Source organism: Paecilomyces variotii (assembly GCF_004022145.1).
Source record: "Paecilomyces variotii strain CBS 101075 chromosome Unknown C8Q69scaffold_7, whole genome shotgun sequence".
NCBI classification, from domain to species: Eukaryota; Fungi; Ascomycota; class Eurotiomycetes; order Eurotiales; family Thermoascaceae; genus Paecilomyces; species Paecilomyces variotii.
The window spans coordinates 1,213,694-1,235,944 of NW_021167146.1; the positions used below are offsets into that span (position 1 = coordinate 1,213,694).

At 49.8% G+C, this 22,251-nt stretch overlaps 5 protein-coding genes across 5 annotated transcripts; 3 read left to right on the forward strand and 2 right to left on the reverse strand.

Annotated features, from left to right (window-relative positions):
- Positions 1-1,049: 1,049 nt before the first annotated feature.
- C8Q69DRAFT_471093 (hypothetical protein) lies at positions 1,050-7,496 on the reverse strand. The gene is made up of 3 exons (XM_028630879.1): positions 5,243-7,496; positions 2,733-5,188; positions 1,050-2,679 (listed from the first exon to the last, which is right to left on the reverse strand). Exons 1-3 carry the CDS (start codon positions 7,085-7,087, stop codon positions 1,509-1,511), a joined length of 5,472 nt encoding a protein of 1,823 aa, XP_028484328.1. The 5' UTR covers positions 7,088-7,496; the 3' UTR covers positions 1,050-1,508.
- Positions 7,497-8,628: 1,132 nt separating this feature from the next.
- Positions 8,629-11,406, forward strand: C8Q69DRAFT_471096 (hypothetical protein). Its single transcript, XM_028630880.1, has one exon. The coding sequence runs from the start codon at positions 8,834-8,836 to the stop codon at positions 11,138-11,140; it is 2,307 nt and encodes a 768-aa protein (XP_028484329.1). The 5' UTR covers positions 8,629-8,833; the 3' UTR covers positions 11,141-11,406.
- A 163-nt stretch (positions 11,407-11,569) lies between these two features.
- On the forward strand, positions 11,570-15,082 carry C8Q69DRAFT_300982 (hypothetical protein). The gene is made up of 9 exons (XM_028627149.1): positions 11,570-11,641; positions 11,719-11,787; positions 11,886-12,182; positions 12,241-12,861; positions 12,915-13,148; positions 13,214-13,549; positions 13,609-14,112; positions 14,163-14,561; positions 14,623-15,082. Exons 1-9 carry the CDS (start codon positions 11,627-11,629, stop codon positions 14,995-14,997), a joined length of 2,850 nt encoding a protein of 949 aa, XP_028484330.1. The 5' UTR covers positions 11,570-11,626; the 3' UTR covers positions 14,998-15,082.
- Positions 15,083-15,714: 632 nt separating this feature from the next.
- Positions 15,715-18,333, forward strand: C8Q69DRAFT_471102 (hypothetical protein). Its single transcript, XM_028630881.1, has 2 exons — positions 15,715-16,128; positions 16,210-18,333. The coding sequence occupies exons 1-2, from the start codon at positions 15,798-15,800 to the stop codon at positions 18,057-18,059; spliced, it is 2,181 nt and encodes a 726-aa protein (XP_028484331.1). The 5' UTR covers positions 15,715-15,797; the 3' UTR covers positions 18,060-18,333.
- A 218-nt stretch (positions 18,334-18,551) lies between these two features.
- C8Q69DRAFT_301034 (hypothetical protein) lies at positions 18,552-19,820 on the reverse strand. Its single transcript, XM_028627150.1, has 2 exons — positions 19,494-19,820; positions 18,552-19,439 (listed from the first exon to the last, which is right to left on the reverse strand). The coding sequence occupies exons 1-2, from the start codon at positions 19,699-19,701 to the stop codon at positions 18,568-18,570; spliced, it is 1,080 nt and encodes a 359-aa protein (XP_028484332.1). The 5' UTR covers positions 19,702-19,820; the 3' UTR covers positions 18,552-18,567.
- Positions 19,821-22,251: the final 2,431 nt, after the last annotated feature.

Consider the following 22,251-nt stretch of genomic DNA (forward strand, 5'->3'; position numbering starts at 1 on the left):
GTCGGAGAGTTGATTGGATTGGATTCGATTCGATTCGCAGTACATACATACCGTCCAAACGATTAGAGTACATAAATACCCTTGGCTTTTTGCTCCTACCTCAGAATGTTAGGATTCTGCACCTTTTCTCTCGTCTCGAGAGAGGAAGATCCTATATGTTCCGAGTACGCATTCTTGTTTTCCTTGTTAAGTTTGGCTTCATATTGTTTGTTACGGCTATCAATGCTTGCTAGTCCTTTTTCTTTTATCTGTCTTGTTTTCTATTTTGTTTTGAATTACTAAGATGATACCTCGTCTTGCTTTTTTGCTACTGTCTCTGGTCGAATTGAGTTGCATTCATGTGTTCCACGTGTGATGGTGCGATGTACCATTGATGTGCATGATACTTGTACTGGTTTCTCTCCCTCGCCTAGTTACTTACTTCCTGCTGTTGGTTTTTGACCGTGTGTATGAGAGAAAGAGCAATGGTCTGGTCTTATGCGTCTGTATATTGTGTAATGTGCATAGATGTTCTGAATAGCCGCCGATCAATGATGAAAAGGTAGTTATGAGATTTGATTTGCGGCTTATAGTTATTGATTTCTCTATAGTTAACTATTGATTTGATTTATAAGGATAGAGAGCGTAGTAACTAGAAGTAAAGTACTAAGCAGTCTTGAGTAATAAAATAAGAAGCCGGAACTTCAGCTCACCTATATATAGCGTGATTTCTAACTATGGTAATATAATATTAAGTACTATCTATCTATTATCTATCTATCTATCTATCTATCTATCTATCTATCTATAATTACTTTCTAGGCTATTTGATTTACTAGTTAATATGTCTGGAACCTCTATGATAAAATAAAAACCTATTATTGTATCGCTTAATACCTAAACTTAAGCCCTAAGATTCCTAAGATCGCGCGTAAATATAATTATAGCATTCATTCTGAAGTTACATTAAACACTGCAAAAACGCATTGAAAACAATTACACAAGCTCATATATATAACTAGGACACTAAGTAAGTGGTTAATAAAATCTGTCGACTTGAACACCTTGAATTGCTTGCTTGCTTGCTTGCTTCTAGCAATGGTGCAATATGATATTGTCCCGTGCCTGGTTCTCTAAGCGCGTTGTTTTCCTCTCATTATGTACGATGTAGTACTAACGTTCTTTACACGAGGCAAGAATGCAGACGGTAATTGTATATATGCAAAACAGCGCAAGATCCGCAATAAGATCATTGCTCTTTCCAATTGTATACTTGGAGAATCGTGGTCCTCCTGGAATCATAACTGCCAAAAAAGTCCCCATCCCATCATGACAATGACATGAGCAGAGGGGGAAAAACATCCAACATGATGACATAGCATAATACACAGACCCCCATATGGGCGGACGTAGACCGCATAATACAGACCAGACGGAAAAAAAAATCATCTCAAAAAAAACAATGCCGTTCGCTCAAATGTAGAAGAACCCCCGAGAACTCCGGATCAGAAAAGGAGAGAAACACCGCCCTATGCAACGACTTCTTTCTTCTTGAGCACACCCAGTTCTTCTAGTCGAGTCAAGACACGGCACACATCCGAGTTATTCTCGGATACTTCCTCCCCTATGGAGGACCGCAGCTCCAGCCCGTCAAGAACCTTGATAGCACCACCTGTGGCAGCGTACAGCATGAGCTCCACGACTCTCCGTCGCAATTTTGTCGACTCATCAAGGCAGGCCACGTATTTGCGGTCAGCTTCCACATCTGCGGGGGGCAGGGTGTACGGGTCATCGATCTCATGGCTTTGTTCAAGCTCACCCCCGTTTTCCCTCCAAGGGACCACTCGAGCAACATCTTGGTGCCCACCCAGATTGGCGCGAGCTGTAAATCCATCCTCATCAAGGCCCTTCTCTCTCCGGACTGGCTCTTCTTTGTCCTTCAGTCTACCGACTTCACTTCGTCCACTGCCGGACAGAGAGGGAGGGTAAAATCCAACCGTGAGAGGATTTCCGCGGAGATCAACTCTTTTCAGAGAGCTACGGTTCCCGCTCGAATCTTTGCCAACATGGGCCAGGACCTGACAAAGTCTTCTCAGTCTCGTAAAGCGATTGCCCACCAGCGTCAATCGTCCAAGACACTTCATGCCCACTATTCCACCTGCATCTGACAATGCATTGAAGTTGAGATTCAATACTTTGACGTTCGGAAAACTCATTGCAAAGTCCTCAGGAAGACTGGGGAGTGCACATGATGCAATATCCAATAGCTGCACGCTTCTCATTGGTACAGAAGGAGACAATGTGCGTGGCGACAGTCTGTTTGACGACAGGAATATCTTGCGGACATCCTGCAGCAGACCAAGGTCAAGATCAAGAGACAGTGGCTTGTCTACTTCCTGAAAACTCTGCTCTCGTGCAGAAAGGATCTCAAGCTCGTGGCATTTGCCAATCCCGGCGATAGTCGACAACGAATTTCTGTCTACGTAGAGTAGGCTAAGCGATGGGAAAGAACTGACGTCCAAGGTGCTAATGCGGTTATCTGAAAGCTTGAGTGAACGCAGTCTGCGCAGCTTGACGTTGCAAGGCAGATCGCTGAGATGATTCGAACTCAGATCTAGGTCTTCGAGAGACGGCAAGTAAGCCACATTTTCAACGGAAGTCAGCCGATTGTGGCTCAAGTCGATTTCCGTCAACCGCGTCCTATTGAAAGTAGGTCAGTATCACGCATAGTTGAGAGATTTTGATATACTCACAGCTCGGATCCTTCGAAATCCACTGCTGTCAGCTCGTTGTTCTTAAGTTTCAAGCTCAGTAGCCCGTCTAGATCTAGAATGCCGTCTATATTGCGGATCTTGTTATTATTTGCCTTCAGCTCCCTTAGATGAATTAAGCCCGAGAAGCCATCCAGGTTCTCCAACTCGTTTCCGGACACATCCAAGTACTGGAGGTTGATAAGATGGCCCCATGCCGTGAGGCTGGAAAGACAGTTGCGTTGGATCCTCAAGTGTCGGAGGGTGGGAGGAACGCCACTCAGCTGCCCGATATCATTATCCGAAGCATCCAGCTCCTCAAGCCTGGGGCAGAACTCATTGAGCCTGTGAAGAGTGATTAATCCCTTTTTGCTCAGATCCAGACGTCGTATATCCTCCCAGTATGGCTCATACGGCTCAACATCCGTAATGTGCTTGATCAAATCCTCTGCTGCCAATGCGAAGGTGCCATGAACTTGACGCAAAGACGTGTGGTGGGCCCGCTGCGCAACATAACTGAGTTCAAGCTGAAGAGGGTCATCGATCTGATTGACAGTGAAATCGGGCAAAGGGCTAAGATGGAAACTATACGAGGTGTCATTGCCGATGGACGAATACGACAAAGATCTCCGCCGGTCATTCGAAAGCGGAGTAGTTATCGAATCCTCGGCAGTGCGCTGTTGGATGACACTCAGGTTGTTTGTTGACTCTTCGCTCTGTTCATCTATGCGCGAAACTGACCGCCCAACGAAAGGCTTCCCCTCAAGAGACCTCCTGCGAGAAGAGTTCTTGACGTTCCGCAGCAATCTACCGGGATGAGGTCCATCCCGCGCTGTTTCTCTTGTACCGCCAGCGCCAGGGCTGGAGGCGTCATGCTCCGATGCCTGCGGGCTGGAATTCTCAGGATAAGCGACGTGAGACACCAGAGGAGAAGAGAAGCTGATCGTAACAACGCGCGGTTGACGAGTGGGACCGTCAGACTGAGGTGCAGCCGAGGTATGTCCATCATGGAGATGAATTTCGTGCTGGACCTCCTTCAAACGTTCGTCCGTCTGAGCATCTTTGTCGCGGGTTCGGTTCACGTCCAGTTCAGGCGTGCCCCATGATGTCGCCCTTGTATCCGTCTTTGGACCGCTAGAGTCAAATGGAGTAGCTTTCGATTGGACAGAACTGGCATTCACCGAAGGTTCCCCGTCCTTGCTCTGTGGCCGTGTCTCTAGCGACTGACCATCTTGGGACTCGACCGAATGGACACCATTCTTTGATTTGTGGGAAGCTTCGAGCTCCCGGATCCGCATCAGTTCTTGAATCTCATCCACGCTGAGATCTGAAATATCCTGAAACGGGTCGCCTTCGCTGTCATCGGTCCTTGATCTGTTTATAGATTCCACCCTACTCTTCTTTACCCACATGTGGGTTGCACGATCATAGCTCATCCCATTGACCAGCTCTGGGATCAAATGAGAAACCATATCCGAAGGGATCATTCCCTTCGCATTGGAACCATTTGAGGAACGAGTAGGAATCGAGCGACCACCAAGGCTGTTAGACGAGTCCTGCGTATTCATCGTGGTGCCATCCTGAGACTTGGGCTCTGAATGCTTTCGTTTGCGTTGCATGAAAGGGTTCCCACGTATGCGGATATTTTGCGGGCTACTTTCTTCATCGATGTCCTTCTGACCGCGTTCCGCGAGACGCAAGGAAATCGTCGAACCGCTCATAGTAAGCTCCTGTTCATCTCGCTCTTCGAACTTCTTCAAGTGACTGGCAACTCGTGGGTTGTGGGGACGGATTTCTCTTAATCTGCGTAGATCCAAGCCGTCACGACTAGGCGGTCTGGAGAATTCCTCTTGGGTGGACTCGTCTCCAGAGGCTTCTTCACCGTCTGGGTTTATCATTCTGGACTCCTCCACACTCTCCAGGCCGTTAATCGTTTTACCCTTTGCTCTGATAATATTCATAACCTTCGTAGCCTCGTCTAGGAAATCCTGTGTGGTAATGGAGCCTTTTCGGACGTCTGTATTCATGGGATGACTGCCGGTTTTTCTTTGACCAGGCTTGGTGTTTTCGTCTTGAGAAGGCAGGTCTCTCTCGCCATTCTGTTGATCCTGCGTTGGCGTCTTTGGCGGTTGCAAATGCCCATTCTTTTCCAAGTCATACTCTATACCCTGCCGCGCCAGACTTTTCTGGAGCAGTGACATACTTCCCATGGTATCCGTGACGATATCTAACGTTTCGTCGAAGCTCTGAGGGTATTGGCCCGGTTTCTGCAACGTTCGACGTCTCTTGGGGGTCGACGTCCTTGCAGGAGTATTGAGGGCCCGTTTAATTTCAGAGTTATCCTGATAGAGAAGCACATCCTTGCTTGGGGGGTGTGACCTCGCCCACGAAAGTATTCTGGAGTGACGGCGGCTGTTTCGGCGCGATCCCGTACCTTTGAGGCTTCGCTGGTTTTCTTGCTGCTGAACAGGTGAACTGAATGCTGCAGGCGATGAATTGTGCGTAGGACTGACCAGGGAATCGTCGAATATGCCTTTAGGTATAGCTTGCATGTTTGGAGACGTGTCCGAGAAGTCGAACCTATCCAGCTGTCCCACTCCGAAGCGGTTCATGCGAGATTCCAAAGCACCCTGTGACCTCGGACGCGGAGACGATTGCGGAGAGCCATTGCCCTGGGGCTCGCGCCTCGAGTTTGGACGACTACGATTTCTGCCTCTCCGTCTAGAGCTCTCGCTGGGGGAAGGGGGTTCATCCTCCTCGGAAATGTCGGCAAACGTCTCTTCGAACTGGCTCATCCTCCGCAACAACTTATTGTTGGTAAAGGTATCATGGTTTCCAAATAGCTTCAGAGGGCTCACGGACGGTTTCATCGCGGCGGAGGAATCTCGAGCTGGAGTGACCGTGACAGCAGGAGGCGTAGGTGCGTCAGAGGGGATCTCGAACTGCTGGCGCGAAGGCCTGAACAGCTCGAATTGCGGCGGTGAACTGCGGATCTTGGAGTTGGCGAGGAAAGAGGGAGAGCGGAACTGCGAGGGAAAGGACGAAGGAGTCAACTGGCGAGCCTGGAAGGAAGCATCATCGGCCGAGTATCCTCCCCGGCGCAAATTCACAAATGCACCGCGGGATGCGAAGTCCAGTGTGCCCATGGACAGGTCCTTGGGCAGAGAATGGCTGGTCACGTCGAGCAGATCGTCTTCGGGGGACCCATCATCCTCGTCGTCACTGTTTTGATACATGATCCCACTGTCGCTAGCCCGTGAACTGGGCCGGTACCTCCCCTTTAACGACATCTTTTCGAGCTTGGTGTTCAGTTTCTGCAATGCAGATTCGATTATATCCGACGGCCCCTTCCCTTCCAGCGTATTGTTCCTCGATAAGAAAATGGGCGTCAGACCCTCATTCCGCAATTCCTCCATACCACTGACCGTCCTCGAGCGCATGTCCTGGTTTGGCCCACTGCGGTGGTAGCTGGGACTTGGCGACTCGCCCCTTGCGTCGTCCCGGGGCCGGTTTTCTTTGTCTGAATCTGGAGTGAAATCGAACGTTTTGTCGTCAGGTTCCTCCGCAGCTTTTGAGGCTTCCGCTGCCGCTTCCTTTGTTTCATGATGTACCTGGCTATCCTCTGCCCCCGTAGCGCCCTCCGTATCCTCCCCCTGTTTTCCCGACCCATTCTCTGTAAAGGCCCAAAAGGAGTCTGTCTGGCTGGGGAGCGCCAGTGTTTCCTGTCGCACTGCTCCTGAGCCCGGCGTAGGCGGTTTAAAAACACTCTCCAGACCTATTGGCGCAAAGAGGTCGCACTGTTCACCGGCTGGAACCTCTCCGCGCACCAGTCTCTTGCGCCATTCCGGAGTCCCGTCTCCTCCGCTGCCTTTCTTCGACATGCGCTGGACGGTTGAATTATGCTGTACCGTCTGGTTCGATGCGCTCGAGACCGCACGCGACGGTGGTTTCTTCGAGGGCGTGGAGGCCTGTCTGCGATGCGCGGCCGAGCTCCGGGTCGGCCGCTTCGGGTCTGTTTTGGCAGCGTCCGAAGCAGGCGTCTTCTTCTCAATTGGCGTCTTTTTCACGGGCGTCTTCACCAGGCGCGGCGTGAACTTGTTGGGGGTCTTTGGGGTAGGTGGTTCGCGTCTGATGGAATGACATGGGCGCGGAATCTTCTTCTTGTCGTCGTGCAGCGGCTGCTTCTTCTTCGGTGTCGTCGTCGAGTTGCGAACGGGGATGCGACTGGGGGTTGGCGAGTTGTGAATATTAATACTCGAGCGTCGCGACAGATCCGCAGGACTGGCAACTCCAGGAGAATCCCTGGGCTGGGAGACCCAGTCATCCGAAAGCGAATCCAGCCACGGTTGGTTGCCCATCTTGCTTCAACCACGGTTGTTTGGCGGTTCACAATGCGCGGCGCGAGATGCTAATTGCGCGCAAGGGCTCTATCATAACATGGTGGCATCCGCTATCGTTGCAATCAGCGCAGCAGAATCGAAGAGGGTATGTCGAGTAGAATCAGTAATATCGAGTAGTTTTGTCGGGGGGAGAATAATATAAGAACTGACAACAAGAACAAGAACAAGAATAATAAGAACAAGCGCTTGTTGTGATGATGGGGGATGCTGACTTGTCCAGCGCCTGAAACACTTCCCAGTGGACCGAGCAAATGGCCCAAGCAACGGTTTAATGCAGCCACTCCTCTCTCTCAGGGCGATGCGCGGTACATGCGCTGCGTGCTAAAATAATAATCATCAAGGCTGCTAACTAACTAGTACTGAACTGGATAGTCTAGTCATCATTAATTAATTAATTAATTAATTCTCCTCGTCGACGATGCTTGCATTCAAAGTTGAAGCTAACTAAGGATGGTGGGCTGCGGCAAAATATCCCGTTGTCAATACTTAATCCAGTCGAAATGTAAACAATCATCAATGCCTCAAATAATCTTATCCCGCCACAGTCGCCCTTCTCATCTTTACTTTTATTTTCCAGACGGCCATTCGCAGAAGCCACTTGCACGTATATTATTACCTTTCGCAAGCAGCGCTGGAGACAAAATCACAGCACAGACCAGAAAAGAACGGTTCGCTCAATCAATAATGCTCTTATAACTCAAGAATGGATCTCTTGCGGCCCTTCATTCCCACAGTGGGTTAAATATCTATAGACCCAATTCCATTTGCGAACAGTCGGAATGGGTCCGTCGTCCGGGAAGATTGGATTCGAGCTGCAGGTGAAGTATTTATTTGCTGGTTTTTTTGGTCGACAGCCTCACTCGTACTTTGGGCTGCTATTTCCTTCCATCCGAAGAGATAGGTTACAGGACCTGTTGCAACAGTTATCTTTCTTTCTTTGTTTCTTTCTTTCTTCTTACTTTCGATTAGAATAGGAAATATGTGGTCATACTAAGTGCTCTCAATAGAGTTGGTCTCTACTACATCTAATGCCGAGTACCTGTGAACCTGGGTAGCTTTCCATCAGAAGATATTAGAGGCATAGTTCAGTGTGAGACGTGCACATGTTGTATATTGTTAGACTCGTCCTTCGAGGAGGAGACAGATCTGTTGGGAGTATTTGAAATGGCGGGGCTTGGAGGTCGACTATCGATATATATATTTCGCGGATCTACACAGCCCAGGGAGAGATCAATTTGGTGGACAACCTTAGAGATCTTCCGTATTTATTTTATTTTATTCCACCTTACCCTTTTTTTTTAACTCACAAGAAAATTAATCTTCTAACTACAAACATTGTAATTACCTATTTACCCCAAGGCAATAGTGAATAATATGATGGCCGTCGTTAATCAAGTCACCCTAAGTAATTAAGCGACGCGTTGCCGGGGAAGCCAGACGCCCTTTTGACGCGTTAAGTGCTTTCCACGAGATCGGATGAGGCAACCTAGCTTGTAGTTACTTAGTGAATGCACCCACGCCATGGAGAGATCGAGTGAAGCTCAGCTGCCAGCCATGCGATAACTAACTCGTCGCTGATCATCTCAAAGGCTTCAGCTATGCAGACATCCTCCATCGGTTCTCTCCCTCCGTCTCTGCTGCCCAAGCAGTTGTCCGCTGCGGCAGCTCATCCCCTCCGATCCGACAAACCTCCTATCCGCCTAGATGCCATTCCGGCGACCCATCTCGCCGCTCTCGCTCGAAACAGTCCCTACGCTGGAAGCAGAAGCCGGTGATCTTCTCGGGTCAGACGATGAGTTGGACGAGCCCGCCCGTGCGGCCAAACGCCGCAGAATCGAGCAGCTGGGGGAATCGTATCTGACGGGCCAGCCGTTGTTCATACTGTCGGCCTCGCTCAGAGGCCCGTTCGATGATGGCTGGAATAATCCGTGGACGAAGACGAGGAAACAGGAAAAGAGCGCCAAAGAGACCCATCTTTTAGAAGAGACCGCGATTCCAGAGACAGATCCCAAAAGACGGAAGCTCCCAAATGCCCCAGGCTCAAAGGAGGGTAGACCCCGCAGTCATGGCCCTGCTGCCTATTCCAGTCCTCCTGTACCAGAGATAAATACCGGCCGCTTCACCAGGAGGGAAAACGGGAGAAGTGCACGTCACAGAAAGGGCGATCAAACTAGTCAAGCTCGGCTACAATCAGAACCAACACCAAGCTGCGTACCTCGATCAAGCGAGCCAGCAGCCGGTATCGAGCTCACGAGTTTTGTGGAGGAACCGGTCTCCAAGTCGTGGCTGAAGAGAGACCGTAGAAGAATGGAAATCTCGGACATACGCACACCTAATTCTCCTACCAGGCGCAGAGCCCGGAAACGTGATAGCTCGGACGTGATGGCCAGGACGAAGCCATCGGGGCCAAGCATGGAGGAAATCACTCGTCTACGTCCTGCTATTTATACATGTTCCGGGGCTCTTCAACCCAACGAACCAAATGCTGCCTCGAAACTCGCCCGAAACGAATACTGGCAATCCCAGTCAGTTCAAAGCATTCGGCACCATTCGACGCCGGCTTTTGGAGGAGGGACCCAGAATTCATCCACGACGATTCAACAAGAGGGCACGGCAGAGCGAATCCCAGATACTTTCAAAAGACCACGGCTGTTTGAATATCGCGAAGAGGATAGTCCACCTGACTTGGACCGCATCGAATCACAAGCAGACGCTGCTCGAAAGGATAGTACTGACAAGCACGGTAAACGACTATCTCTTCATGTTGTCCCGCCATCCTCCCATCTACCCGAATTCGAATATCGTCGACTCAAGAATAACAAACATATCAAGTGGTCGTCTTCAAGACTCGCATCCCCAGCAGAGACCGGCAGTGAACGAGAGGACGACAGCGGTGCGTCCGCAGTGCAAGCTTCTTCGAACAATAACACCTCATCTTCGAGACGGTCGTCCGTTCATTCAAATCGACAAAAGGATTCCAGTGAACCCCCGGTTCATTCCACTCTGAAGGACAGTGAAGGTAGCGCTGGCAACGAGCCAGGAGCCCGCTCCCCAGGCCTCGTCGCGATATCTGCGGTGACTACATCGACCAGCCGGAATGTTGAGGTCACGTCGACTGAAGGCATTCAATCGGCACAGGTGGTGCCAGGTATTGCTGGTTCCCGCGATCACCTTGTATCACTGCAATCAACCAATATTTCTGAACATAACACCGCCGAAGACGATCATCATGCTGATCATCAGCTTTCGACACAAGCTGCGTTACTCCTCGCGCAGAGATCGTTCCAGGATGACCTTGCAACGCCGAAGACAGAGGTCGACGCAGAACTTGCAAGTGGCTCCTCAAGCCCCCGGTCCCATGAAGAGGACGATTCGCGGGTCTCAGTCGGAATTACCCCCTTTAATCAGGTCACTACTCCTCTCAAAGACCATCGTGGAGAGGGCCCAGTGACGGCCCGGAGAGAAGAGTTTCATGCGATCAGCACCCAATACATGATCGATGCAATCACTCCTTTCACTTTCAGTTCTTCGACGAAGTCGTACGATCAATCTGGTTCCTCCAAACGGACCAAAACGAGTGCCCAATCCAAGAGGGCCAGCTTTGCGATGTCTCCTCCAGGTTCACCTAACTGCGTATCGCCGTCGTTGACAAAAGACTCTAGAGCGCAGAGTGGGCCTCCGACCGAAGAGCCGAAAGCCGAGTCTCATCGCGAGACAGAAATGGAACAAGTGACGTGTATTGGGCCCCGAAATAACCAGTCTGAGAGTCAGTCTACAGCCTTGCCCTTCACACTTTCCGGATCGACGCCTACTACGGCCCAACAGGATGGACAAGGGCCGGTTATGGAAGTGGGCACATTTGACCTCAGCCAAGCTATTGAGGACGCAGGCAGCTGGCTCCAACAAAGCTGGGATGTGAATCGAGATATCCAACAGTACAGCAGCAAGAGCGCCACGTCCGCTTCCAGTCAGGCACATAGAACGGCTGTGGGTATTGATACTGTCAGATAGAGCTGTTGGCTTTCAGGATTATTTCACTTAAGGCGAACGCCGGTCTTGGGAGGAGGGTTTGGATTATGGAGTCGTCAGTTGGAGTACCTGAGGGGTGCCTGAGGAGTAGCTTATCTCTCATTTACTATTTTCATAAGCATAGGCGTTGTATATAATTGGATGCATACATAGAGGAGTTAGCGATGTAAATAGGTCTCCATATCTACATTGAGCGCTTTATGTTTTTCTTCAATGTTAGGTTGAAACTAAAATATAATGCCCTGTCCCTATATATTATTGCTTTTGAGATAGTCCGATTTTAAAAGAGACTCTTGAATATCTAATTTGTTCTACTTCCATCTGGTACTCTAGACTACCATAGTTAGTGGCAGCCATAGTGGATCCAATGAGCGGCCGCTAGTGAGTCGCCTGGAGCTCCGCGCGTGCCAACATCATCTCCGCGCATACCCATTATCGTCGCCTCATGGGCACGATTCGAAGAAGCAAATGGCTCTGACTTCGGTGAGGGAAAATCCAACCTATAACCACAAAATTACAGGAACATGTTTCACTGACTCCGACTACCTCGAAATATATAGTGGAAAACGTTTAATTTCTTCGAAGTCTCGCAGGTGAAGCTGCCCGAGGAGAGCTCCTCGGTCTTCGACGTACGTATCGCCATCTCTCCCTCCCCCTCTCACCTGTTTCTATACGCGGGCTTTGTTTTTTCCCCCTTGGCTAATGCATAGTGTGGTGGTTGCGATAGAATGATGTTTCTTCCATATGTACCGGCTCAGCGAACCTGTTCCTAGGCACCACTAATGGTATCGTCCATATCGTCTCGTCGGCGTTCAAGCTAGTGCGATCATTCAAGGCGCATGATGCGGGTTCTATTACGCATATGAAACAGGTCGAAGGGACGTCGTTATTGGTGACTATAGCGGAGGATCTGCTGAATGAGCCCGTGTTGAAGGTGTGGGCGCTGGATAAGTCGGAGAAGAAGACTGGGGCGCCGCGGTGTCTTTCGTCGCTGTCTGTGCAGAATCAGAGGAGGCAGTTTCCGGTATGTGATGGGATCGATCGTTTTTGCGGGTGTCTGAGCTAATTGGTATTGGTAAAAGGTTTCGGCGTTTACTGCCTTACCCGACTTATCTCAGCTGGCGGTTGGTTTCGCGAATGGAGCGGTGACGGTTATTCGAGGGGATCTGATCAATGATCGCGGGGCTAGACAAAGGATAGTTTTCGAGTCAGAGGAGCCGATTACTGGATTGGAGGTGCAGGTTGGAGGGATCACGAATCTTTACATTGCGACGACGAGTCGTATTCTCACGCTTGTGATCGCGGGTAGAGGCCAGGGACAGCCTGCGCGGGTGCTCGAAGATGCAGGTTGTGGACTGGGTTGCATGACGCTGGACAAGCAGACTGGAGATGTCCTCATTGCACGAGAGGATGCCATATACACTTATGATGCTCGGGGAAGGGGCCCAAGTTATGCTTTCGAGAGTCCAAAAACCTCAATCGACACGTTCAGTGATTATGTGGTCCTGGTCTGTCCGCCGAAGACGACAAAGTCGGATCCTTTGCGGAGGCTCGGTCAGATGGATGACCTTTTGAGTACATCGACGTTCACGCTGCTGGATACTGATCTTAAGTTCATTGCTCATACGGAATCGCTGGCGTCGAGGCCGAAGAGCATTTTCATGGAATGGGGGGATCTTTTCCTTCTCACGACGGACGGAAAGGTGAGCATCCGGGACCGAACGTGCGTTAAGCAAGCTGTCTAATGATAATTTAGGTCTACCGCTACCATGAAAAGTCTCTACAGCAGAAGCTAGAGATTCTCTATCAGCGCAACCTTTACATTCTGGCAATCAACCTAGCGCAGAAGGCTGGTGTTGACGTTTACCAGCAGAACGTCATCTTCCGGAAATATGGTGATTACCTTTACCAGAAAGGGGACTACGATACGGCAATGCAGCAATATCTCAGGGCGATCGATAACACGGAACCTTCTCAAGTCATTAGAAAGGTTGGTTCAGTTTATTTATTTCGTCAAATCGTGTGAGGTATATTCAGTGGCTGATAAAGACGCAGTTCCTGGATACGCAGCGGATACATAACTTGATCGAGTATTTGGAGGAGCTTCACGAGCATGATCGTGCGACGGCAGATCATACGACGCTGCTCCTGAATTGTTATGCCAAGCTAAAGGACACAGGCAAGCTGGACTCCTTTATAAAAGCTCCTGGCGAGCTTAAGTTCGATCTCGAGACAGCCATAGCTATGTGTCGACAAGGCGGGTATTTCGAGCAGGCAGCGTATTTGGCTACGAAGCACGGAGAGAATGAGATGGTCGTCGACATTCTCATTGAAGACTCGAAGAAGTATGCGGAAGCAGTTGAATTCATCTGGCGACTGGAGCCCGAGGAGGTGCGTATTACCGCGGATGTTCATCTTATCTTTAGAAGCTCAAACCTGACTTGTTCTAGGCCTATCCTAATCTCATTAAATACGCGCGGGTGCTGCTATCGCACTGCCCGCAAGAGACGACGCAGTTGTTCATAGACTACTACACGGGCAAATACCGACCGAAGAAGGAGATTGAGGCTCCCGCAAAACCAGAGGAGCAACCTGGCAGCGCAGTTTCAAACCTGGCCGCTTTAATACCTCTCCCTTACATGAGCGTCGGTGGTGGTCACAAGTCTCGACCCAGCGAACCTGAGGTTTCCACAGAAGATAAGACGGCTGAGACGCCAGTTGAATACGACATTCCCAAGCCTAGGACCGCGTTTTCCTCGTTTGTGGACCACCCACAGGAGTTTATCAGATTCCTGGAAGCGCTTATCCAGCAAGAAGACCTGAAGAAAGAGGATAAAATCGATCTATACACCACTCTTTTTGAAATGTATCTTGACACGGCGAACGGAAAGAAGGATAATACGGAGAAACAGGAATGGCAGGACAGAGCCAAGAAGTTGATTGAGGGCAAAGACGTAAGGATAATGAAAACCATCACAGGGTGCATGGCTAATCCCGTCGACAGATACCTATCTCAACCTCAAACGTCCTGCTTCTTTCGGATTTGGCCAACTTCCGAGAGGGCACAACTCTGGTGCGCGAGCAAGAGGGACTTCGAGCGGATATCTTTCGGTCCTACACCGCTGCGAAGGATACGCAAGGCGTGATAAGAGCTTTGAGGAAGTATGGCCCCCAGGAGCCACAGTTATATATCGATGCGTTGGCGTACTTTGCCTCTAGCCCGAAGATACTGGAAGAAGCAGGCGACGAACTAGATGTCGTTCTCAGAAAGATCGACGAGGATGGCCTCATGGCGCCACTCCAGGTCATTCAGTCTCTCAGCAATAACGCTGTCGTCACAATGGGTATGGTAAAGAGGTATCTTAGCAGCAATATTGAGCGGGAGCGGAAGGAGATCACAACGGTGAGTTTGACACCTTCATCAACCACCTTTTTCTGTCTTTTAACACTGACTCTCGATGTAGAATCGCCGCCTCATATCCAGCTACAATGCTGAAACCGAGAGCCGAAAGAAGGAGATCGAGGAGCTGGGCAACAAGCCCGTCATCTTCCAATCCCGTCGCTGCATGTATTGTCGTGACCCACTAGACCTCCCAACCGTCCACTTCCTCTGCAAGCACTCATTCCACCAGCGATGTCTCGACAAACCCGACGAGAATCCAGAATGTCCAGTGTGCGCGCCACAAAATGCCACGATCAAGGAGATCCGCAAGAGACAAGTAGACTGGGCAGACCAGCACGATCTTTTCGCTGGGGAACTTCAGCGCAGTCGAGATCGGTTCGGTCTCATCAGCGAGTTCTTTGGAAGAGGAGTCATGCGACCGCAGAGTACGGAGTGAAATGAAGTTAAAGAGGGGAAGAAGATTTCTGTTTAATGCTGTGTTGAACGTCTTGATACCTCCTTGTAGACTATATATGCATATTAGCAATATATCTATGATCTGTTCACAATGCACTATTGAAATGCCAAATCAAAGAATCGAAATGACTCATTCAAGCTCAATATACCCTACGGTCGCGTGGAGGAGTCCCCTGTATTCTCATCAGTGACGCGACGCGCGCAGAATAACTTCACCCAGTCAGTACCAGCACCACCAGAAAAAAGCCCCTCATATAACCCAGACCCTCCAAAAAACTCCTCACATAAATACCCCCAGAAAAAAAGAATTACAAAAATCCTCCTAGAGTTACGCAGCAAAAAATAAAAAAAAAAGAAAGTGACCTGATACCGCGGGTTTACCTGGATGACCCCCTCCATCATCAACCCGATAAACCGCCCAGGCCGGGACTCGAACCTCGGCGCTCATGTATGGCGTATGTCCACAGGACCGCTGCGCTATGAAACCCGGGTCTCGGTCAAAGGGACCTTCTTACAGTGAATTATATGCGTTGTGTTGTTGTTGTGCTGGAGTAGAGGGCGGTAAGTATGGGGTGGATGTTATTTTGTATGTAGATCTGGGGGCGGATCTTATCTTATCAGTCACGTGATGGCGCGTTGTGCGGCGTTTGGGCTTGGCGCGTGGACGGAACGCGCGCGGAAGAGTAAGTTGGGTTGGGGATTTGTTCTAGACCCCCTCCTCCTACCTAATTAGAAAGTGGATAGCTGTATCGAGAAGAGAGGTGGGATTCTATCATCGATATGCATCCAGGAAGGGTGATTCAGGATTCGGATGATGAAGATGATGCTCTGTCTGATGTCGCGACGTCGATTGATCCGTTACAGGAGCAGGAGCAGGAGCAGCATGATGATGACTATGGCAATGCCGAGGGTCAGGCGGAGGAGCATGAAGAGCGACATTCCGAGAAAGAGGTGGAATATACTACAGAGCGTGCTATTACTGGATCGCAGCTCGGTGTCAATTTTGATGATTTTCTACAATCTCAGCCTCAGACGACGACTGGTCTTTCATCTTCCCAGCAGAGGAGGGAGGAAAGATGGATTCCGACAGAGAGTGGTAATGAGTCTATTGGTGAGTGTATGCGTGTGTTGTTTTCAGTGGTGGGATTTTCATCAGCTAGGGATTTTACTGAGATGTTTCCTGTCTGTCTAGGTGCTACGATGAGCGAAATCGGTCGCGCTCAGAGGTTGCTAGTTGATGATGTGACGCCTCTCAATTATCCACTGCTTCCCTCGATGGACCAGTCGGCAGATCCACTGCTGTGTACATATCAGTCTTCTGATGGAGCTGGCGGGGTGAAACGTCCACAGTCTGTGGTTGATGCCGTGAGTGGAGAAGATCAGGATACGGGATACTGGTCAGAGCAACAAGCGAAGAGATGCAAGATCTCGGAACACGGAAATGGCGAAGATGAGGTCGTGGAGTTGCCTCAAAAGGGCAATGAACATCAGCTGCAGGACCTTCTGCAGCAATCAGCAGCTATGGATGAGCAGTCCCACAGCCACCCTGGGCCGGACGATCCAGAGAAGAAGACCAGCACAAACGACAACGAGGCGTCTGTTACGGCCTCATACAACTACTTCGACTCGTCACTGAAGCTGAGAGAGTATACGGAAGTTAGCACTGTGCCTATTGCTAGCCCAGGAGAGGAACGCGATGAGCTAGTGGAGACCATTCGTCGAACGCCTGGCCGATCGAAGTCGATGCAGATGCCCCCCGTGGACTCGCCTCACGACACTGAACCCTTTTCCTCATTGATATCTCCGCATGTAAAGCGGGCAAAAAGTGACATGCCAGTGAAAGGTGTATCCCCGAAAGCGTCGATAGACACGCCAGACGAACTGTCTCTCCCCGTTACGGTGGAAGCCCCGTTGGCTCAAAAGAAGAAACGAGGAAGGAAGAAGAAGCAGCTGGCAGAGGATGGCACTGATGGGGAGCCAGACGAGCTTAACGCCGATGCCACACATGGAATCCCTGACGAACCGAAGAAACGCGGACGCGGCAGGCCTAGAAAAATACAAGTCGAAGGCGTGCAATCACCTAAACCCCAATTCGACGAAGATCTTGTCATGGCTGTTGCACAAGAGACCATTGCAGACCCGGATCAACCTAACAAGTTCGAGGAAGACTCTAGGTTCGTTATGCACGATGAAAAACCAGACTATGACACCTTTGATCCTGCAAAAGCAGACGTAGGACTGCCACAAGAACAATATATACCTCGACCAAGTCGTTCACGAGCTCAACCAATTGAAAATTATGAATCTCCCGATTCGATATCGGGACTATCCATAGAGAAGACCAAGAAGAGGAAGATCAAGCGGGGCAAAACCACTTCGATCATGATCAAGAAATCCTACGAGTCAGACGTCGAAGACGACGTGATATGGATTGACGAGAAGCCCGCGAAGGAGCCCTTCAAAGCCAAGGAAGAGACAGTAGCAGCAGTGGCACAAAGGCCTGATACCGTTGCTAACGACTTCGCGGAAGACAATCAGTGCGACATCAAGGACATAAAGCCCACTGACGCAATTGAAGATCCAACTAAACAAGAAGCCATCGACCCAGCTCGTTCCGATGAACCTCCTGGTCCGAAGAAGCGCGGACGCAAGAGAAAGAAGACCGCAGAACTCGTGATCGCAGATCCTCCAGCTCAACAAGATATCTCTGAAGACGCAGAGACCGACGAACACACTACTCCTCAAAACATCCCAAACAATATTAACCCCCCAATCACCACCGAGGAGGGACAATCAACCACTCACGAGGATACAATCCAAAAACCAGCCGAACCTCACGACATAACACCAGAACCCGAGATTCCAACTCCCAAAACGCCAACCGCAAAGCCCCACGATCCGACCGCCTGTACGTCTCAGAACACGAAGACGAAAGGCCCCGATAAACATAGCCCGATCACTTCCACAAGCAAGGTCCCATACCGCGTAGGTCTGAGTCGTAGAGCGCGAATCGCACCACTGTTGAAAATAGTGAGGAAGTGATGGGCGTGAATGTGTGTACTGAAACCGCCTATTGCGAAATGGGAGATGACATCGCCTTATGTGCTTCTTCTTCTTCTCCTTCTCTGACTGTTCTTTTTATTCCTAGCGCCATATTATGGCTTTATGATTTCTGATACTCGAGATATGATACATGTACATGCATATATACCCATGGAGCACAAATGATGTCTGGTTGTTCACAGACATGGTTGAGAGGATATCTATGTATTATCAATTCTATAAATAATAGGAATAAATAGTCACTATTACAGACTAGCTGGCCATCGTAGTGAACTTCGGATATGAATATCCAGCTAGTTTCTACGCGTATTACTATGCATAAGTGACGACCAGAAAGATACGAATGCTATTAGTAGCCTAGTCACTTTTTATTTACAAGCTTTCTGCGGTAAACGAGCGAAGGAGCGACCCGAACAATATCATTGCAGCAAGGGAAACGTGACCGCTTCCGTGTAAACATTTCGAGGCGTATTCAGTCTTGTCAGCTTTATTGCCGTGACTTCATACTCTGGTTCCCCGAATCGAATAAAACTGCGTCGTGATCCCAACGATACCAGTTATCTCGAGGATCGCCCAGGCATTCTCCGACGGTAACTGCACGGTAGCCATTCTGACGCGCCTTCTCCAGTATGTAGGCCGTCAGGTTATAGACAGTTTGTTCATGCACATCGTGGGAAATGACCAAAAACGGCTTATCAGGTCTATCCCGCCGAGCCATGGCTTGATCGAACGCATCTTTGGAGCGCTGGATAAGGTCGGGGCTATCATTGTTGTAGTCGTTGGTATCCAGATCGAAATATATGATATGATAACCGAGCTCCTCGACAGCATCCTGACACCCAGACTCAAGACTGCAGCTGGAATAAGGAGGACGCATATATGTTGGAAAACCGCCCATGATATTACGCAAGGCTGCCTCGTTCTTGAGGATCTGATCCTGGCGTACTGACGGAGTAACCTTGCTGAGATCCTGATGAGACCACGAATGGCTACCGATCTGGTGTCCGCTCCAATGCATACGTTGGATTAACTTGCCCCAAGGCAGGTTGAAATCGTCAATCTGGCCTTTACCAGAGTTGACACCTGTGACAAAGAACGTTGCTTTCGCGTCGTACGAATCTAAGAGATCGAGAAGATCGTTGGTGTAGCGGTTGGGCCCGTCATCGAATGTCAGTGCGAGTGTCTTTGGGACTGTGCATGAGTAGATAGCACGGCGCCCATATGCCACATTTCCAACATGAGGTCTAGGAAGGTTTGTAGTCGGTCGCCCCTGGGGAGTTCTATTGGCGTCGCAGCCGTTGCTGTAGTCTAACTGGCAATCAGGGGACCGGCAATGATTGATTGTAGCGCCGCACCATCCTGAATGACATATGAGTTGGGCTTCAATCGACAACTGACACGACGTACACTAACCTGAAGGTGAACAACATAAGTTATCTGCACAAACGCCCGCCCCGGGACCGCATCTAGTGTTAAAATGAGATCCAGCAAGCCCTGATAGAGGAAGGTTTCGCTGAACGAGGTTCTGGGACTCTCCAGAGCCAAGGTTATCGATGCTGTGTCCATAAGCTGTCATAATCCCAAGCCAAGTGCTGAATAGCCTGTGAGTGGGTGTTTTCATTGTGAAGGACTTCTAGTTCGATAAAGAGAGAGACCGTTGAAATATGGGACAGAAGCATATGTTAGTCGATAATGAGAGTTTGATACAACGAGCGTGGTGCGAGAAATATTGAAGCGCGACTCAGATTCATACAGTTGACCATCCCTGGAGCTACTGTTGGCCGTAATTTATACAACAACGGGCTGGCTCCGTTAGGAAAGGGCTATCCTTGGGAAGGAACTTTCAGACGCCAAACAACATGCCCTTCGATTCAAGTAACTGCCAGTTCATCGCTACATGGCACCTAAGATGGATCTGTACCCAGATTGATAAGAATGATGAAGTATTACCAGACAGGTTTTCTCATTGTTTGCAAGATCGATCTATAGTATTCAAACCCAATATGAACGTGCTTGCGACCATGCATACATCTTCTGCGAGGGAACTAATCTCTGGGTCAGAGCTCGATGTTGGTGGATCTGCTCTAGGTAGTTAGCCAAGAAACACACCGGGGGGGTTGAGAGACTTATAAAAGAGTTGGTGCCGCTCCCTGAAAGAGGGAACGGCCGTCTCTCTGCATCTTCCACATCGCTGCTACCGCGTTCCTACAAATGTCGTCGGCAAGTGGCATACTCGACGCATCCACTGGAACTCCCTGTCAAAGGGCAGTCATGACCTGCCGTCATAGAAGACTCCAGGCGAATTCCCTTAGGTGTCATTCCCATCACGATATGTCAAGTAATCACCCTACACTCGGAATGACACAGACCGACGAAGGACAACATAACAAGCTTGCTAGAGCAGACAAACCGAAGTTTTGATCCTCCCGCGAGAGAGGTCCCACCCAAGCGGCCGTTGTGTCAGATCGATTCGCCGTCGACATAGCCGAGGAAGGTTGACAATGACAAAGAGCGCCCGGAGATAGTGTTATGACATTGAAGGAACCGCCAGTCGAGCTTCAAGCAGGCCATTTTACACCTTTCACATATGGAGCCCCATAGAATGGCGCCGATTTGCGACACTGATCGGACACAAGCAACGAAGCATGGGCAGTCTGTGAAAGTGGCTCGAGAAACATGAGCAAGGAGCGATCGAGCCCTCATTGCCTGTGATCGCGAAGGAGAGCGAACGGCCTCCATACCTCTCGGATTTCTCTTCCAAATCACGCCGAGAATTTTCTGTCTCCCAAACACTGTCTGACAGGTAGGAGTCATCCGTATCCTACCATGTCAACCTCTCGAGCTCCAGACCCCGTAAGCTCCTTCCGGGCATCGGGACTGTTGGACTCTCTTGTTTGTAATACAGTACCTCTAGAGACTAGTTTTTGTTTCCTCTCCCGTAACATGGTCGTTTCCGGGAGGGCATCTTGAAGCGGACAAAAAACATCCTCAAAAACCGCTTCCTTCTCCCCGAAGGGAGGGGTGAATGCGAGAATTCACAATCACCGATATCTGCGCCCGTCGATCAATCCACAAGCTGAACTTGCGAAGAGACGGTTAACACGGCTGATCTGGGCCTCTGATTGAGTTCAAGTCTGTGGCTGGTGCCGTGACTCGAAGTTGGCTGGCGAGCTTACATCACAGATGTCTCCATTAAGAGGACGAGGTGGAGCAGAGGGACGAAGAACCCAGCTTCCTCGAGGTCGGAAACATGCACGGGATAGCAAACAACTACTAGCAGGCTGCTAGAGGCAGGAGGAGAATCACAAGACCGCCAGAGGACATTTCTGCCCACTGGTGCTTGCATCATCGACGAATAAAGTAGCGACTGGAACTGACAACAAGCCAAAAAAATCGACGGCATTCCATAGAGACTACCAGTCGACAAACCGTACCTCAAGGTACGAACACAGAGACCTCGCTACAACTCCCAATTGTAGGCAGCTGGGTACTAACAATATGAAGAGTTGATTCCGGCGAGTGGATCTCCATCGCGCATTGAGGCCACGATTGTGTGTGGGCAACTATCCAAGAAGGTAAGTGTTTGTTGTGTTCAACGCTTCAATAGTCGCGAAGACGAAGCTGGCATTTAGACCTTGGATCCTAGTGCCTTCGGTAGGAAGATATTGGAAAGCTCCCAAAGGCGACCTCCAAGTTTAGAGGTGCTCGGCATGCTTCACCTCTGCTCTCTCAGTCATCTCTCAACTTGCAAGCGCATACCAAACGCCCCTGATGATCACTTTCTAATGTCCAGCTACAGTAAACCGACGCGTGTCTCCTCAGAGACTTAGAACGCATGGTAGACCTTCTTCGAATGCCTATGGTAGGCTCTGGACGCCAAACACCTTTCGCCCCCAGCAAGGTCCCGGAGGATCTGGCGGTTGCTAGTCGGACATTTGACATATAGACCGCGAAGCTTGTGCCATTTCTGACAGCGGACAGATGAAGTAATTAGGGTTAGGTGTCCAGACTTTGCCCACCTCGAAAAACCAAGCTCGCACCGTAGGCTTCAAGCGCAGTAGAGACAGGGCTTATTCGAGGTGTATTGATAGTATGACTACCAATGTAACAGAGACTGGAGATTTGGGAAGGTGAAACTGTATAAATCGCGCCATCAAGGCAAGAGAGTGGT